Raw genomic sequence first — 20,030 nt, 5'->3', positions numbered from 1 at the left:
AGAACGCGTAACCACCGACACGAGCAGGACGTTTCTGCACACGTGCCAAGGTGAGAGGAAGGAGGGGGGAGGAGGGGGAACAGGTCTGGTTTTGGCCGTAGCCGTGGAAAAGAGGAAGTTCGGCGTATCCCTCGAAGTGGTGTGTAGGCGCGCGTGCTCGCCGGGGTTTTATGTATTTGGATTTGTCGGATTTGTCAGATTTTTCCTCAGACGATGCCTTCCCCTCCCTCCCATCCCGCCTGCAACTCCAGACTACTACCAGCATTAGGGATCGTCTTCCGCCTCCTCCGTTTTCCTCCCCTGCCTGACTCTTTATGTCTCTCGTTCGTGCGCTCGCCAGAAGTGGCATGCTGGAGCACTTTTGAAAAGATTTAGCAGAATTTCGTGTTGACAAGCTCCTCCCGGAATAAATAAATCGAAGAATGAAAATGCCAGATTTGAAGCCTCCGAGACGTGACAAATTTAGTTTACATTTTAATGGGTGGGTTTTTAAAAAAATTTATTTTTTAATATTTAAACCGCTTAAGAAAAAAATAATTTTATTTTAACGATTTCGTTCTGTTGAATCAGAAAACGCGAGCATGTTCCGGACATGTGTTATCTGTTTCATCTTTCTTTCGGTATCCGAGAAACGATCGCATACGTCGCTAAAATAGTTGTCGGCTACGAGAGGTGCTGAAGTGCCGAAGCCTAACAATGGTACCGCAGAATCTCGGTGTCTTGATTCCCGTTAGGACGGTAAATCTTGTCGATTCCGCCAACAGGGCTGCGGCATTCGCCAGCTTCGCGTGGACGTTTAAACGTTTCTCATTTCTCCCCGCGAAGAGCGGAAAGCGACGGCGACGATGTCTGTCGCATACGCGCGCGATCGATTTCACCCTCGGGTAAAAACGCGGAAAAGAGGACTCTCGGACCTTTTGCGTCCGACGCTTCATCGATACGGATTTAATTTTCGTGAAAGCGGACGCGAGACCGGCGAGTACGCGAGGCGATTCGAGCGGCCCCCGTGGAGCCCTGCTACGAAGGCAGAATACGAGAATCTATCGCCAGGATACGTGACCGGATACGACAACTCGAAGATAGAAAAATGATCTATCGGTGAAGTTTGTTAGGAGGGGGGAGGTGCCGATAGGAAGATGGATGGCGCGGTAATACTGTTTGCAGAGAGTTCCAATTCGCCTGTTGGATAATATAATTTCCAATCTCGCAGTGCTACTCTCGCGCCGCAAGTATCTCGCAGATTAACGGCGCACGTACGAACGTTCGTATATGCATATATTAAAACCGAATACGTATGAAATAAAATGCAAGCCGCGCAGCAAGCCGCGCGCTCGGGTATCTCTTTATCTCCGCCAAGACTAATATGGCGACGTTAAGATTCGATAAGGATTGTTATCAACGCTCCAGATACAGGCGCGATAATGCGACGAATGCGCGAACGTAAGACACTATTCGCGTTGCTTGGGAACGACAAATATTTACGTAATTCACCGTGAGTAAACTGCGCGGGATACCCTAATCGTTCTCCGAGGCAAGTAGATAGAAATCGTACCTGTCGACAAGTGAAAATTAATTTCTATGTGTTTCCAGCGTGGTGAAGCATTCGAATCTAGATAAAGGAACCCCCCCGCGCGACCTTTAGGGTCCACAGCGACCCTTTTGTTAAACGAATTCCTCCCTAGAGCCGCACATATCACTTAAACCCTACAATTGTCAAGGAACCTAGTATACCGTTACTGCGCTCTCGTAAACTGATGTAACAATTTACCTCACAATCGTCCCTCGCTCGACTCGAAAGAAATATATATCGTGTTTCTTCAGTTTCTTTTTCTTTTTCTTTTTTTTTTTTCTTTATTATTTGTTATATTCAACTAATTTAAATATATAAAAATATAAAATAAATGATGTATTATTATTTCGCAATATTGTATTATATAAAAGTAAAATTGTAATAATATTGCTGCATTATGCACCACTTATTAAAGCAAATGACACAACCAAACTGCTCATTGCGACATTATATCGCAGATGACTCCATAAATAATATCAGTCGTATAGTGATATCGGCGCATATTTGCATGGCGTAAAATTAAAATAAACATCATACGTCGCGCGCGCGCATCGATATATCATTTATTTTATGTTACCGGCATTATACGTGACAATGTGTTACGCGCTTTCTATTTAGCGATACCATTTTATGTGATTTATCGGCAGCGTGTCGAGTAATTATATTAAAAAAAAAAAAAAGAATTTATCTCTCTGACGAAATACCATTACACTTCAACCATCCCATTCAATGATTTGCTTTTACACTGTTTCGACAGCGTACAGTATAAAATTTAAATTTTATAGGTTTCAATAATAAATGCACATATTCATTAAAACAAAAAAAAAAGAAAAAAAAAGACAAAGTATATATTTTTCGGTATTTATTATATTAAAATTCTAGTTAGCTTCAAAATATTAAAAAAAAAAAAAAAAAAGAAAAAGAGAAAGAAGGAGGGAAATTTCACACTTTAAGTCCCTCTCGATTTACATAAAGCACATATTTTAGCGACCTCCACCCTGCGGGGGGTAGATGAAAAAGTCTTAGAAACGGCGACGAGCTAAACGTGAGAAACGGCGCGACCGAAGGATTTAGCTTTCTCGCATCGAGGAATGTCGGCGAGTTACCCTAGGCCCCTGCCCATCGGCGTTCCGCGGAAGCCGAACTTTAACGCGACGTAACGAAATAATGAAGCGGCGCACCCCTTCGCCGACCGCGACAACGCTCACCCCGACGTTCGATGATAAAAAAAATATTTTCTCTATAAACGCTCTCCTGTCGTCCTTTCTTTACCGTTCTCCTTTCTTTACACTATCTCCCCTCCTCCCCTCCCCCCCCGCCGCCCTTCTGCCATTTTTCTCTCGGTCTCTTTTATGATTCCTGAAAGAATACCGGAGCACACGCTAAAGGGAATACTTTACGATGATGAAGAGCGTTGTGACATTTTCTGCGCATAAATACTTTTTCCATTAGAAAAGAGCATAGCGCAGAAACGCGAGCTCTTGTTCTAGGAGCCTCTTTGTCCTCGTAAACAGCCTTTTTTAAAGCCGTGCTTATGAAAAAGTTACGGATTATCTACGATGACGTAAGGCCACACTTTCGAGCGCTCTCGGCCTGAAAGCCGATAAAATGCAATTAGCGGAATTTGGATCTCTACGTTGTTTATTTTAACGAAATCTTGTCGTTCTTCATCAAAATGTTACAGGGAATTCTTTACTCGACAGGAAGGAAAAGCGCGCGCGCGAGCGCTTCAAAGCGTAATGTTTCTTATATATTGTGCCTCTAATATTATATGCGCTTCCTCTTCTCTTCCGCTTGAATTTCCGTTACGAAGGAAGTCTCGTATCGAATATTCTCACGGCACGTTTTTTCCGTGCCAAGAAGTATCTCATTCTCGGCTTTCGCGTGCAATAAAATTACGAAAAAAAGGGGGAAAAAAAAAAAGAGAAGAAGAAGCGAGCCACAAATGGCACAGGATAAGCGTTAAATTACATTTTCCACTCGCCGTCGCGAATAATAACAAAGAAAAAAAAAACGGGGGGGAAGAGAGGAAAAAGAGAAAAATTAAAAATCAACGATTACTTGAAAAAGATCGCAGCGTTATCTTAGCGAATATAAAAGAATCCTCGTAACTGTTACAGCCGAAACGACGATTGTTGCTTCAACTCCCTCAAAGTATAAAAACTTCCTAAGCCGTAAAACAATTTTAAACTCGTTTCGAAGTCACGGCAGCTGTTTTGTCAACGTTATTAGATTAATCGCGCCGGCATAATTTCGGACGGGAGATTATTTTCGGTCGTTTCAACGAAGTTCCGTTCGGAGAAATTATTTAATTAGCCGCCGTTGTATCGCAATTGAATCCCGGCGCCGGTTAATCAGCTGCGAAGTTCTTTCCTACGTGCACCTGCGATGTGTATGTTAAGTAACTGTTATTGGATATAATAACAGCGTCGGCGCGCGACACCGCGCTGCGTTATATCATTAGTACAAAGCAAGAAACTCTAGTTATGCGCGGTTAACGTTAATGTTGTTGCAACCGCCTCTTGAATATGTTAATTAACTCTGAAACACAGCGATAACAACGAACTTCTGCATGATGTACATAAGCCGGCGCAGTGTAAACAAAACATTTTAACAGATTGCCAATGGGCCGCGAGATTTGCCAATCCGACGTGATGCAGAAATTTCCGTAGCCCGTGTTATCAGTGCGAAATGAGTAATCGCAATATGGGCGACCTACTTTCGCATTAGTCGGCAATTATTCAACAACGTGCTAATGAACAACATTGAGTTTTGTAACTGCAATTAACAATTTGCCGGAGCGGCAAATAATTTAACGTTATTGTTACTTAATATTCCCGTGGAACGACAATTTTCTCGGGACGACCCCGCGATTCATGATTCTCGAAGTACTTGCAAGAAAATGACGGCAATTATTTTATTATTTTCTTCAAATTTAATAATCATAAAAAAAATTTAAAAAATATAAAAAAAACGGAGATGAATTAACTGTCGACGGTCGAAGTTCTTCTCTTGCCTCAAAAATACACCTATTAAAAATCAAATGATATAATAACGGCATACAAAAATTCTCCCTCTGCAACTTCGTAGCGTAAAAAGCAATGATAAGAAACTCACGTGTTCTCTTTCTGGTCACCGTTTGCCGAGTGCGACGGAGACGGCTGGGTCTGCTGTTTCGAGTAGGGATGGTGGTGCACGTTGTTGTTATTATTGTTGTTGTTATGCATGTGCACCTTATTGGCGTTGCTGTCGGTGGGTGAGCCCGGCGAGATTTTGCCCGCCAGAGCATTCAGCGACTGTAGCATTTTCATGGGAGTCCGCTTGGCGACCGGTTGACGGTGCCTCTTTCGCTCGGCCTCGTTTATCCTTGAGGAAGACAGGATTTACGCTTACGGTTTGAAGGCGTCAACCCTCAAACTCAACTGCACGGGCGCGAACAAAATCACTTCTCGGGGGTCCCGGGGCGAAAACTCCGAACGGCACTCACGGGGGGTTTACTCTTGATTCCGCGAGCCGGCGATCTCGCGCCCGAAACCTCGGCGCGAGGTGCACACACTTATCACGTTAGATTAAGCACTACGACGCGACGTCACGCAGGCTGAAAAAAGCTGGCTTCCGCGCTCAAGTCTCTCGTTCAATTTGCACGAGCGGCGTACGAGCGATTAATCCGATCTTTCGTACACTTAAGAACTCGGACGGGTTATGAGCGTCTTTCAAGATCCGTTGTTACACGATCCAGGTGCGGGTGGGGAGTACGAAGCCCTGTGGACAAGTATCGGTGACTGATAAAGATTTTATCTACATGCGTGGATGGGTTATTACGCATTTATCGACGCGCGTATTGTTAAGTTTAATCAACGAGCGCTCGCTATCGGTTTGGGATTCGTGTAGACTAACGTGGCGCAATACCGTCGATACGGACTGAGCATTATAATAATTATTAAAAAAAAAAATATAATTATCACACGCCACTCTCCATTACATTTATTTTTCATTCCGTTTTAATATTATCATCTTCAGCGTTTATTTATATTGTTCAACTCGATTTCGTGAAAATTTATTTCGAATGAACCTTCCCGGGTATTCAAATTTTTGACAGTAAAAATGTATCGGAGCTAAGCAAGCGCGTGCGTTGTAAACTTGCTTTACAACGAGTCAATTAAAAGTTTAAGTTTAATTAGAAACTAGAGTCATGTGCGGCTCGCCCGTTTACCGCTCGGTATTCTTCCCTCGGCCTTTCTCTCGCAGTCCGCCTCTCGCCTCCTTTCCTCATCTGCGTAACTCCCAAAGTTGCCCGAATTGCCGTGACCCCGCGAACTCCCCCCCTTTGTTTCGCGCACGTTCCTCGGCGGGTCAAATCCTGAGTGGGCAAGAGCCAAGAACACGCGAGACACGCGCAGCGGGAAGAAACCGATAAAGCTCCGGCGGAAACGACACACCGGCGAATCCGTCGCCGGAGAATTCGAATTAGTTTTCGACTTGCCGCGAAGGAACTTTTGCCAGGATGCAACGTCGAAGGAGAAAGCGAGGCCACGCGGCAAATGTGAGAACTCGCGGTAAAGAGATTTCGGGAAATTACATTCTAAGGTCTGACGAGGGCGAAAGACGAGAGAGCGCCGGTTTAAAGAGGGGAAAAAAAAAAAAAAAAGAAAAAATGCGAGCTGAGGTGTGAACGAGCGAATTCGCGGCGAGGACGGGATATAATTACCGGAAGTACAACGGTTGTCGAATATCAAAGAGATCGCACATAATTTAGTACGCGAGAGCGGAAGCTGTACAAAGCGCGCGATGCGGCGAGAGCGATACGGAAAGTCGAGAAGAGGACGGAGCACACGCCGCGGCTCACGCCGTAAACGACGGCGAAAAAGTCGAGAGAAGAAGGAACAAAAAGAAAAAAAAAAAAAGAAAAAAAAAAGGAAGACAAGGCCGAAGCGGAGAGGCGGGTGGAAACTATATCTTGATATGCTACACCCTAAGCCTTTTGTCCTGCACACATTTTTGCCTCCTCCCACGGCTCTCTGCTCAAGTTTCCCTTCGCCCTTGCCACCCTCGGCCGCTCTTTTTCGTTACCCTCAATACACGCGGGCGCTCTTTGTCGCCGCCCACTTAACGCGCTAAAGCGTCAAATTAAAAACTCGAGGCACCCTGGAAGCGGCGATTAATCGCTCTCGTGGCTGTGATTGCCCGTTATCGTTCTCGCTCGCGTCGTGGATTTTACGGCGCGTCTCGCCTCCCTCTCCGATTTTTTTCTTTTTTTTTTTTTTATTTCTCAAGCCGACTCGCTCGTACCTTTTGAACTCACGCGATACCACCGGACACGCCTGGCTGGATGCGGTACTTTCAAGACACTTCGCCGGAGCTGCAAAACGACGCGCGGATCGCGGGATCCCTGTGACCTGGGCGACGAAACGATCTCGCCGACGGCACCTGAGCACTACGACTGACGGCTCGGCGAGCGCGGCTGCCGACCATCGTATCTTTGGATAAGCCTTATCGGTACCCGGAGACCCCACCCTACGTTCATGGAACGCATCCCTCGCGAGTCTCTCTCTCTCTTTCCTCTTTCTCTCTCTTTTTTTTTCTTTCTTTTTTTTTTCCTTTTTTATCACTCGCGTATTTTTCTGCCACTGGCAACGAAACTCTCTCACTGCTTCCCCGCGTTTTTTTATTTTTATTTTTACGATGCACCTGAATCCACCAACGTCAAACACTATTAGACGTCAGGACGCGCCGTTCGAGTCACCGGCTTATCCCGGATTGCCGACGGAGCTAATCTTTGGTATGCGATCGTTCATGCGCGATCCAGACGCGTCATGACGACGCGCCTCGCGGCGTTTTTCGGACAGGACGGATTTCGCGTTAAGGAGCGCGTTTCTCACGGAGTTCCACAGCGACGATCATTTCTTTCTCCCGCTATCACTTACGATCCATAAAGAGCGAGGAGTCGTGTCGATCTCACGACGTCGCCATGTCGATCGTCATCTGCAAAGAATGTTCAACAGTTAGTCATGCTCCCCCTTCTCGCGGTCAAACGCTGAAGTCGTCCGGCGTCGAAAGACGCAAAGGCCAAATGTAATCCGCGACATCCTCCGTTAGATACGGGCCGTTAAAAATAAACGCGCCTCTCGCTATTCAGATTGCGCGGATGAATTTTTACCTGATAAACACACGCGCGCGCACGCTGAGAACTAGAGGGGAACCTTCTCGAAGCGAAGATAACGGCGATAAGGAATCGCGATGCCACGCCGATCAAAAATAGAGTCACGTGCGGAACTGAAAACCTAATTAACACCTCAGCACACGTTAATACACGCGCGCGATTCGTAAATAGAGGCGACGCCGGACCCGAGCGGGCCTGAAGCGCCTAACGAAATGGGCTAAAAGCGAAAGAATGTTCGTCAATATTTTCTCACTACCAGACCGAGGCGATGAAGCAGACACCGACCGGCTTCACGGAGATTAGATAAGACGCGGTATGCTCCGCCGCGGTGACTTGCACAACGAACGCCGCCGTCGAACGGAGCGGCGCCGGTGCAGCGCTTGCGGATGCAGCGGGGCAAGAAATACTTGACGTTTATTGTATAAGTGAGCGCGTCTCGGCGATGTGCGCGTCAAACCACCAAAGTAACAGAAATATCCCGCGGAAAGCAGTCTCGCGATTATATAATTATTGCCCTTCGGAACAATCGAACGACGCTCGTTGCGGTGTTCTTTTTATTTTTTTTTCCTTTTTTTTTTTTCTAAATTACACTTCCGTAATCCTCGAGCGGCTCCAGTATAAAACTTTAAAATGTTGTCCGAGGTTATCGTGCGGTATGCGTCATATGGTACAACATTTGACTGATAAGCACGATGATTAACGCCGCTACGGATCCATCGGATGGCATCGCGTAATATACTAACATCGATAATAATATTGCGGGCGTTATTCGTGCCCCGAAGTAATTGAAGTTGTAAAACGGATCGGCTGGAAGGCGCGAAACGCGGCTAAATAATTTAGAACTGCGGGACGATTCGATAAAAGGTGTAATACGTAAATTAATACTTGAAGAGAAAGCGATCTCTTGAGAAAATTAATCGTGAAGGAGAAACAACAATGTGAAATTAGTAATTACGTAAAAAAAATTTTATAAATTTTTATTATTAGGAATCTAATTATATCTAACATCGCTACGGCGCCAATATGAGCGTTAAATTATCGCATTATTTTTATTTAGGTTTTTTTCCATTTCGTAATTAGCAGTCTTTGCACAAAGAAAAAAGAAAAAAAAAACATAAATTTTGAAATGATTTCAGGGAAAGATTTATAGGGCGAATATTTTTACATATTTTATAATTTGCGTAATTTGACAGGTAAATAATAACAGATCGATGAGCGATACCGGCAAACCAAAGATGTGCAAAATATTAAAACGCGTTTACAACAGAGCATTATTCAATATAGCAATTGAAAATTCGTCGCGATTGATACTGCGAGCGTTTGCATACGTGATACATTTCATTTCGATATTACGTTATAAAGAGGAATCGATAATTACTGCAAAGAAATTGTCATGCCGGTAAACACAGCAAATACGAGTAAATTCATATATTTAACTATGCAATATTTTCATCGAGAGGGAAGCCCTCTAAAAGTTTCCGCAGCACCGCCCGATACAATCCTAGCGTCCGTAAGCTTCTGAAACGAGTTACGGAAGCAAAATTTGTTCGTCGAAAAGTAAAATAAAGCATTGTAATTCAAGCGGGACTTTCCTCGTCACACTTCAGTTCATGGGGCGGTTCGTTATTCTTTGTATGATAAAACTTTTATGACTTTATTTAAAATTGCGTGGAAAAAAAATATTAAAAAGAAATAAATTAATAAAAAAAAAATAAATAAAATAGAATAAAATTATAATTCCATAATAGCACGATACGTGTGGACATAGAAGTGAAATTATTGCGAGTCATCGATTGAGAATTATCATCTGACGTAACACTGTGTAGAGACGACTGAAGCCGTTAAAGCACGTTAGACGTAAATAACGGGCGGATATAAGCAGGTCTGTGAGCGAAGTGTGCACCTAGTTCTCGTCCGAAATAACAATGCACGCGGTAGGATAGTATCGTTATTGCATAGCTAAGCAACCATCACTTGTTTGCCGGGGCGAAACAGTCCCGTTTGCAAACCGACAAAGAGGTATTGTTCTTTCGAGGGATCTCTCCAGCACGCTCGGTTCCTACTATTTACACGGCCTAACTCAACATCATATCCTAAAGTTCGTGCGACTCTCCGCGAATGACGTGCTTCGGGACAGTCGTGCCTCGCGAGGGAATCATACGTATCTAATATAATTTATCTGATTCACTTATTTCTTCATCTGTTCGCAAAACTTTCCCCGGCACCCCTCCCGCCAGTAGATCTCAATAGCGAACGACATGTTAACGAAGAATATATTAATTTACGTAATAAAATTGACGCGCAGCTCTTTGATATCGATTTATAAAAAAAAAAAAAAAAAAATAATAACAATCAAAAAACTTTGAGCGCGTCCGCGCGTTATAGAGATGCTTTCCTTATTATTTATATAGAGATGTCATCGCGATTCTTTCAACACCGATTCCGAAGGAATCGAGTGCGGAAACAATGAAACCGAAGTACAAGAACTCGCGCGAGTCTGGCGCTATTCACGCGAACTTTCCACGGCGTGCCCTAAAGTGCAACGGAGTCCAGATAAGTTATCGTCCCAGTTGGATCTCGACAACAAATCTCTCGAGGGTGGCGGCGTTTTATCCGACGCGAGAAACGGGGACTGACCCACGAGCTTCTCGAGAGTCGCGAACGAGAAATTTTCTGAAAGTCGTTTGCGAAAAGTACGACAGTTCAATAAGCATTCGGCGACTCGACCTTACCAGGATCAATGAATTCCCCGTTTTTCACGAAACTCTTCCGAGGGAGACGCAATTTTTATCTACGTAACGTGCGAGAACGCGAATGGAATCTATTCGTGCCGCGTAATTTCCGACACAATATGTATCAGTTTCCGCGCCATTTCGCTCCGCATTATTTTTTACGCATAAAATATATTATCAAAAAAGAAAATAATAATAATGAAACATTGATCAATACATGTTTCCCGCGTTTAAAAAAAAAAAATTAAAAATAAAAATCTTATTGTCGATATCGTCAATAGCCAACTTAAGCGCGCAATCGCGCAATAACCGGCGAAAAACGTGACGTTTGTTGGAACGGTGATAAAATTATTGTACAATTACAATTACACGGCATTACGTTTATCCGGAATATTACGCGCGTTACATTATTTCGTTTTTGTGCGCTCCAGCAGCGCGTTTATTTTTCCCCCCCGCTAAACAAAATTGCGCTCGTCGCGGCCCATTTGGCAAATGCGCCTCTGACCCGATTACAAATATTCCCGCGATCGAATCTTTTCAAACCGTGCTCGGCCGTTTAATGCATTAAATACGAATGCTCGTTACGCGGTGCTTCGCGTACACGTACGGCTCCGCGCGCCACGCAGGAATACATCGTATATTCGCGATTGTAAAAGTTATAACCGCGAATGTCCGCGCGAGAATTCCAATGCGCGCCGGAAGAGATACTTCACCTGATAGAAATACGGCGCGGTCGGCGCGGGGAGGCGAGGATGCAGAGTGTGAAGATGAAAAGTTACAAGAATGTTATTACCGCCATGAATTGCCAAAGGCAGGTTTGCGTTTTCCAACCCGTCGGAAATGTTCCCCTGCGGTTCGCAGCTCGCGGCGTGCTTTTTACTCTTCAAACTTGTTCCATTTTCTATATCGAAATGCGATGCGAAATCTCATCGAGGAGCACGAGCGTAATGCCGTATAAAAACGACTGCGTATGCAACGCTCGCGTGGAGCAGTATATAACTCGTACTTTCGAAAAGATTGACGAAGTGCGTCAGACCGATGCCACGGAAAATAGCTTGATATAATTAACAAAAAAGATAGAAAAAAAAAAGAAAATCTAAAAAATATGCAGGTATATCTAAAAGAGCGTTTTCACGTGTACTTGCTTATTTCCTTTCTACTTCTAAACACATTTTGAAATTTCATATAACAGGAAGAAGAGAAAATATTATATTTTTTTATAAAAACTTTTTTTTTTTTTTTTAATTTTCTTAATCAAGTTAATGTTCAAAATTTGTGTATTATTATGATCAGTCATTTATATGATGGTGATTAAACCACACGTTACTCTATTAATATACGATTCTCATGTTCCTATAAATTGCAATAACTAATTAAACGTATATCTCCATGTCACAATTTATACTTGCTAATTCATGCTCGGTAATTACGCCGCGGGCTAATAATTTACGATCAAATTTAATTATTACGTAATTGTTATTTAAGATTACACGTACAGCAATTATAAGCCACAAATGACTTTAGCGGGCGCGCGTCGGCTGCGCCGCCGAAGACGCGGGATCGCGGTAAAATGCGGCGCGTAAGCCGTCGAATAACTAAAGTTCGTCGATATAACGCCAATTATAAATGCAACCATAATAGGAATACCGCAGGCAGAGCATTATAGTTCGCCGGATATGTCGTTGCGGACGTTATGTAGCAGGTGCGCCCCACACTATTCGTCGGCCCGGTGACGATGTGCGCCGCGTTATTAGCAAAATTGCGTGAGCTAATTGACTAATTAGAGATTAACGATGGATGCTAGTTCTATCGTTGCGGATGTATTGATGGATTACTGTTTTGGAACTGCGACGAGCGGCCATTATGATGCAGTTTATCGACGCGTCTCAACTGATATTAGAATTTTTTTTAAACATATGCCGCACAACAGCACCGATAATTAATGCAGCAATATGATACAATACTATCGTATAAACAATTATATTCTAGTTACCCGCTGGTTACATCCTACTGTTAGCGCACAAGTATAGTAATCATTTACGTGTACTCCATTTGCGCGATGGAGATTTAGAGTAAATATTTCGGAACTTCAAACGTGGTCTTTCTGTGAAATAATTATAATAAGCTTTTAGATAAACTGCGCTGCATATTAAAATAAAAAAAAGTAAAAAGATGTCGACGTCGCGTGTTAATATTACATGCCGTGCGATCGAGATCTTTTACGCGAGCCGATCCCTTTCTGATAAGTGAGAAATGTTTATGCAAGGCACCGAATGACAGCAATGCCCATTACCGATAGCGCGACTAATTAATTAGTGATTAGCGACGAAAGCTCGGTCGTCCTCTGCTATATTGATGGATTGCTGTTTCCGATCCGCTACGATCATACATGTGCATTACAGATTCTGGTGAGTGCTCCAAATCATATCAGTCGGTCGACATCAGCTGAAAGCATTTCGCTTCGGGTTCTACGGTTCCGTTGTATTATTTCGAATTTTTAAGAAAAAGAAATAAATCTATGTACTTCGCTTCGAACTCAATCCATCAATTAACAGACAAGATAAATTGTTTTTATCCTCGATGATATATATTATACAATAAGAGAATGCGATGAAATTTCGCGCCGTGGTGGGTCGCGAAGTAAACCTGCCACCGTAATCTGGAGTCGACCCCAAGTCTGATACGAGGTCGCGCTAAAGAGCGACGGCTCGGAGCTTTTCACAAAGCAAAGCTGAATCCGGCGAAAGACGCGGCGCGGCCTGAAATCAGGGAAAAAGCTGCGACGAAAGAAACGCCTCTCGCGGGATTGATCCCGAACGGGGATAAACGTTATTGACGTGGACACAACGGTTACGCACCGCCTCCCGCCGAGTATTTTCAATCACGAAATTGCTCAATTGCAGCCCGGCTTTTCCCGTTCTCGGCCGCGCTGGCTCTTTCTTCGGCGGTTCCGTTTTCCTCTTATTTGCTAAAGCGGAGAGACCGAAGGCAGATTAAAAAGCGCGACTACGACCCTCGAGAATGATTATCTCCAGTACCGACAATACGGACAAGGTAACAGGACAAGAGGGATAGATAGCTTAAATGTATCTCCCGGCTCAATCTGATTGAGTACAGTTGAAGCAAAGTCGACGTAAATGTAATGGCCCTCTGATTAAAAATCGTTGCGCAACCGTTCTTTAATTTCTTGCTGTTACGGGATATTCTAAAAGCCAATACGAAGACGTTGCAAAATAATACGTCGCTTCAACGAGCAGCTTTTTATCGCATGTCTCGATATTAAAAAAAAAAAAAAAATAGTCTTCACCGCCCGTAAAGCGAATCAATAAATTTTGATATCCAGCGCAATTGGCAATGTTCAGTTTCAATTTCGGGATCGTCGGAAATATCACTCATTTAATTAGATCGCCGTAAACCGTGTCGCTTAATAAAAGAAGAATTCTCCAGTTAATTAGCAGCCAGCCGTGTCTCCATATCCCTCATCGAAATTTTAATCTCCGGCAGGACAAAAATGAGCGCGAATACCCCGCTCGGACTGGAACTCCTCCGCGGTAGCCCAGAAGAAATGGCATTAATGCGCCGGAACAATTGTAAAAAGTAGATTAAAGCGGACAGCCGCGACCGCAAATAATTCCAGCTGCGCCCGTCGCCGGATATCATAATAGTCCTGTTATTTAAATGGACGTCATCAGCGGGCACGTGACGTATCATTAAACTGGGACATTAAACTGCGAGCGTTAATCTTCTCCCCCGCGCGTGCGTTTAAAACTTTTGTCCTGCGGGGCCCCGGCGGGCGTCCTTCTTCCCTCGATAAGCCGTCCCTCTCGCTTCTTTTTATCCTCCGACCCTGCCGGTCCTCACCCCACACCTTTCCTCCTCCTCCCTTCCTACCTCCGGCCAAGCCAAGTGCTCGGTGACACGACAAAAGTCACTTAGCTCGGTGATGAGGCAGGCTTTGGCGATTTCCACCGCCGTTCTGGTATCTGTTGTCGCGTGGTAAGGGTAAATGAAGGTAAAACTCTACGGTCCGGGGAAAAAAACCTTATGGAATATCTGAGAGCGATATTTATCAACTGCACCCCTTCCGTAAAGTAGTCCACGTGCGAAACCCGTCGAAAGCAGGAGGGGAAAAAAAAAACTGAAAGGAATGTCGCGATGTACAAACGTGAACGTTCTATAGAACCGACTTCATCGCGCTCATTGTAAAAAATGCAGTACTTATTTTTATAAAATGCTTGTCATCCTAAATATAATCCGCCACTGCATAATGTTACCTCTGGGTAATAAGCCGCTTTTACTTTCCTATAACAGTTACATGCGTGCACCGCCGGAATGCACGAGAAAGCTAACGTATAATATTAAAAAATTATGAAAATGTAGATTTTTCGTAATAACGTGCAATAACGTTGCATCTCGCATTCTGTCGGACATAAAATTTAACTTTTGAAATACAATGTTGTAAATGTCGCGCGAGTATTCGCGCGAGTTACGAGCCATATCCTTTTCCAGTGATGTGGAATATAATATTTTGAGCTTTATTATAACAATAATTTGAGTCCGTGTCTGTGAAATTTATGACGGCAAAAAAAAGAAGAAAAAAAGATCGGTGAATTTATCACTTACATTATTAAAATAATTAAACCTATTAATTAACGAAACCAGTATTTAGATTAAAACTCGACGACGCTAAAGGATCGAATTAAATAATTATTGAATTCGTTCTAGTTTGCGATATTCAAATTAAATAATTAAATTTACATAGAAATAAAAAATTTGCATTACGTATAATTATGCCGGAAAAAGGATTCATTGAGGAAACGAGTGCGCCACGTAATGAGAATATGATTTGTGTTTGCGCGAAGAGTTTCGAATAGCAAATCTCCGCGATACAATAATGAGCCAAGAAAACTTGCTGTGTCTCTCCGCTTTTCTAATTTGCCCTTAAGCTCGGGCCATATTGTTACCGCAATTTTCTTGTAACAACTTTCATTCGAAATACAACTTTACGACACGTATTTTAAACTAGTTGAGCACTTTTTAACCACCGAGTTTGGATGGGGGGGAGGAGGGGGAGGGAGGGGACGGTTCTCGTAACTGGTTTTAAAGTGCCAGATTTTTGTGGTATAATAACGAAAGAAATTTTCGTGTCGCTGTACTTCGCTTTGTGTGCGCCCGGCTTTCTGAGAGTTAAATGCGAAAGGGAACAACGTTTTGTACCAATTTACATTTTTCACTTGATGCCGCGTCCATTTTTTGTGTACCATTCTATATTTCTCAAAAAAGTATATACCGTTTGAAAAACTTGCGTGCCCAAAGATTCTTCTCCACACGAGCTTGATATAACTAGCATATAAAGAGTGAGACTGGCGTTCGTTTTATAAATTACTCTCTAATTATAAAGTTCACAACGAGCAGCGCATCTGTTCAAATAAAATTGTATCCACAATTCAGGTCGCATCAATGATGTCTCTATATTTAAGTCTCGTTGAAAATAAATATATAAGATCCCTTAAAACTTTCGTAAAAAGTTGAAGCTAATTCCAGTAAATAATTAAAAAAAAAGAAAAGAAAAAAAAATACCGATACATAATTTGCATCTACGCCGCATATACGATTTCAAGAGAATTAATAGCCACTGCGTTCCTCCCATATGACTTCATAAATCGCATCGATATCAGTGCGAGTACGAGCCAATCACTTAAAAATACCGATAGCTCGCCTAACTGTTTCCAGCTTAGGGAAAATTAAGTGCATTCAATGGCACATAACGAAAGGTATTTCAAGCGAGAGTTTCCGCTTTAATCTCACGTTACGAGCGGCTAAAGTTCCGCGGAACGAGAATCGATACGGCGACAAAGTACGCAAATAAAGAAGCGCCCGAGAAATAAGGTAAATTGAGAAAGTGAATTGAGCAACCGGTGATTTTCATCAACCGAGCTAGCTTGATTTGGCTTGCGTGCAACAGGTCCTGCTATTTACTTTGAAGAGTAAGGACTAAATCAAATTTTAGCGAGCGCGGCCAAGAGTGTCTTCCCGTTTGTATGTCTTATTTTGTTTACGCGTATCGGATGCGTGCACGACGACGTAATTGAACCTTTTTTATTACGACACGTGAGACCGGCGCGGAAAATGATATTTAGCGTCTTTGTATTAAGTATAACAAGGCGCCGCAATGTCGCTGCGAAACTCCGCGCTATCGCGTTACGGTTAAAATTAGTTGCGAATAAATTGGTGGAAATTAGATTAAATTAAACCGTGTAGAATGAAAGTAATTTTGTGCGAAACTTCCGGCAAACGTGAAACCGTATCTGGACGGCGCGCTGAAGTCGTACATAGGATATCGCATATTATTACATATATTAATATGTAAACTAAGTTTCGCGAGGCGTGTATCCGGTAATTTGCAATATTATAACATACAGTTAGTAAATGACGGAAATATGGTTAACAGCACGAACACGCCCACGCGGACAATTATACCAAACAATTACATATAATATAATATAATAATACAAAAGACACTTTTATTCAATATGTAATTTATTGGTTAATAAAAAAAATTGTAGGCGACGTTTTAACGTTTTCCGTAAAAAAAAAAAACTCATTTCGAATATCTTTTTTCTGTCTATTATTACAATTAATAACAGAAAGTAATGAATATGAAAAATGTAAATTAATTTATTACGACTGTTACTATTGCAACATGTATCAGTGCCTCTCCACTTTTCGAAAATAACATCCAGACGAAACGTGACGTTGCGACTCGGCTAGTTATCAATTCTGTTTTTATTGCTCGAAATCTTTGCGGAACAAAGAATGGTCAGATGATACGCCAACATAACTGTCAACAAACGACATATAACTTGGGGCTCGGTTGTGCGCTCTCGCAGATATATTTTATCAATGAATGGTAAACTTTATCGGACTGTTTACAATGAAAACAGCCCCGGCACATGTAAGCCCCAGCAATAGTTGCGCATATGTCGATTCTAGTGTTGACCCAAGCAACGTTTACTGCCTCCATAAGCAATTTTATCACCAGCGTATGAAAACTGTCAAAATACGCGCTCGCGGGATTATGATGTGGCTGAAGTATTCGATGTAACACACTTTTCATATTTTTCCCCTCCCCCTTAAAAACATTAAAAATAAAAAAATAAAAAAAAGAAGAAAAAGAAACACAAACAAAATTGTCATCCGTTATGTATATTAAATTAATTATTGTTGGAAGTAAAAGTTTGTTCCGATCGTTTGAGGCTTCGGAAAATGCAGTCGTACATTCGCGTTGTAAATTCGCGCCGGGATCTTCGCACGCGTGCTCAAATTCCTCGCGCGAACGTGCGGAGCGGTAGGGTATTTATGGGTGCCTCGCACGTGTATGCACCTGTGTTCGCGTATGCATATACGATTCATATGCACGGCACCGGCACGTGCTCGTTGCGCGAATATGGTACACGGAGCGTCACGCGCCGCGGATTCCTCGCCGAACTCCACTCGGTGGCGGTCCTCCTCCTCAGCTGGATCTGAACTTTCCCAACTTCCGCGACTTTTTCTTTTTATATTTTTCGAAAACGTGTAATATTGACAATGCGCTCGGTCCGCGAGAATCTAATATTTTCGGAAAATATATCAGAGCGAAATTCGACAAAAATGAATCCACGTGTCTTCTCGCGCCGGATCTTTTTGTTCTCCGCCGGGCGTCTTCTCGGCGCTTGAATGCTGTCCTTTTCAGTTTCGATTTTATGATATCTGTGATTCGATAAAAGCGCGTGGCGGAAGCACGCCGCTTGCGAGGACGCGAATGGATCCTTGCCTTGGACACGAGTACTTATCAATGCTCACATCTTGTACCATCCAGGACGATCTACTCTCCTTTCGTTCAGCTCGTAAGGAAGGCAAGCCTGGCTTTATGCTCGCGCACGAACGAGTTTTAGATGTAAGCTCGCCGCTTTCATGCGGTGGATGTATCGCGCATCAGAAATCCGTCGCCGTCACGGCCCACGATTTCGCGAAACGTAGAGAAGCGGGGAGGCGCGCGAGGTACGTGTATGCATCTGCACGTATACGTGCTCGCGATAAAAATGGGTCGTGGAGAAGATGGAGTAGGTTATCGAGGACTTCCTCTTTCACGATCGGTCTAAAAAGCGCCGGAGCGACCAATGATACGCTTCCGAAGTGGTATTTGGAACTCTGACAGAGTACTAGAAATATTATCTGACGATCAAACGTTTTCGTTATCGGTGCTATCGCATTTTCATAATTTTGTTTGATTTAAACGAGCGTCATATGGTACCTGCAGTCAAAAACCTCGTAACGATAAAACGTCTCCTTACGATTAAGTAGAATAAATAAAAATTGCGGAACGTTAATTGCACCAGGCGGATAAAACGGATAGCTTTTTCGCGTGGTGTAAAATCAGAGCGGCCAGTAAATTGCTTGTCCCAAATAGAAAGTGAAAATTTTGGTTAATCCAAATCGACGGGATGTTGATACAGCGTCGAGGAGTCCAGCGGGAGGGCGGGGTTCAGATTTGCGAGTTAATGCCTGCGGCAGGACGCGTTTACTGGTCGCAGTGTCCGAATCGGTCCTATCTGCGTACACGCGTGGCAGCGTTCGCACAATGGGGGAGATTACGGGGACGCCACCCTGTACGCTACACCGAGCACGAAGATGGCGGGGGCTCGCGCCATGATCGAGATACGTCGACAAAAAAACCATACACCTGGATTTCCATTTTTATGGTCGCGAGCCGGCCCTTTTGTCCTCCGGGAATAGCATCTCCGTCGAGTGGCACCGGACGACCGACCACTTTCACCGGGGACGGTTTATGTCGTTCTTATTCCGGGGTATCTTTTGAAGGGAGTAATGGCGAATGATATATGTATCGGATGAATACGGAATCGGCAAGCGAATTCACGCACGGATCCACTTCTCCGTTCTCTTTCTTTCTCTCTCTCTCTTTATATCGATAGGGGATATTGATATAGCATCTACGTCTATAAGATAAAGATATCATTTCGTTAACTTTTTTTTATTGGAACTAGCAACATTGATATCATATCGCGGATGCGGAATAAAAATTATTCAGCAAATATAAAATCAAGTTATTAGATATCATGCAAATTTTATTAATAACTTCGGCGCTCGGTTAAAAAAAAAAGAAATTTTTTAACAAGCGATTATATTACATAATTGTTTCGAGAAAATAATCCTTTCGCGGCGCCACAAAGGAAACTGACCGCAAACGATTTTCTGATTTAACGAAGACGTCGTTTCGCGGGGTCGGTCGAATCTACCACGCGAGGACTACTTCTGTGAATAACGCGGGTACGAAAACATGTCATTCCGTTGCACTTGTCACATGCAGGGACATATCTAGAGGCTGCCGCTGCTTCTCGACGCGTCTCGCGCGAGTAAGGGCAAAGACGATGACGAAACGCGGATGCAACCGTCTTTGGCGAGAGTGCTCTCGAGACGCGTGTTAGAGGAAAAGTTTTAACGAGACAGCCGGAGATTTCTCGACCGGGAAGGGAAAGGGAACAAGTCAGCGTATCGCTTTTTCCTCGGC

General features: G+C 43.3%; 1 protein-coding gene across 17 annotated transcripts in view; it reads right to left on the bottom strand.

Annotated features, from left to right (window-relative positions):
- Window positions 1–20,030, bottom strand: part of LOC139110408 (CUGBP Elav-like family member 2) — a 396,946-nt gene that overhangs the window by 242,521 nt on the left and 134,395 nt on the right. For 2 of the 17 annotated variants that reach the window (XM_070670198.1, XM_070670196.1), the window contains exons 2-3: window positions 7,495–7,552; window positions 4,688–5,332 (exon numbers count right to left, since the gene is read on the bottom strand). The exons of 12 other annotated variants lie outside the window; for them this stretch is intronic. In XM_070670198.1, the coding sequence (XP_070526299.1) occupies window positions 4,688–4,881 (194 nt within the window). In that variant the 5' untranslated portion in view covers window positions 4,882–5,332; window positions 7,495–7,552. 3 more of the 17 variants (XM_070670195.1, XM_070670197.1, XM_070670199.1) reach the window with 3 other exon arrangements.

Source organism: Cardiocondyla obscurior, linkage group LG20 (genome assembly GCF_019399895.1).
Source record: "Cardiocondyla obscurior isolate alpha-2009 linkage group LG20, Cobs3.1, whole genome shotgun sequence".
NCBI lineage: Eukaryota > Metazoa > Arthropoda > Insecta > Hymenoptera > Formicidae > Cardiocondyla > Cardiocondyla obscurior.
This window is presented reverse-complemented; position numbering and strand designations above follow the sequence as displayed.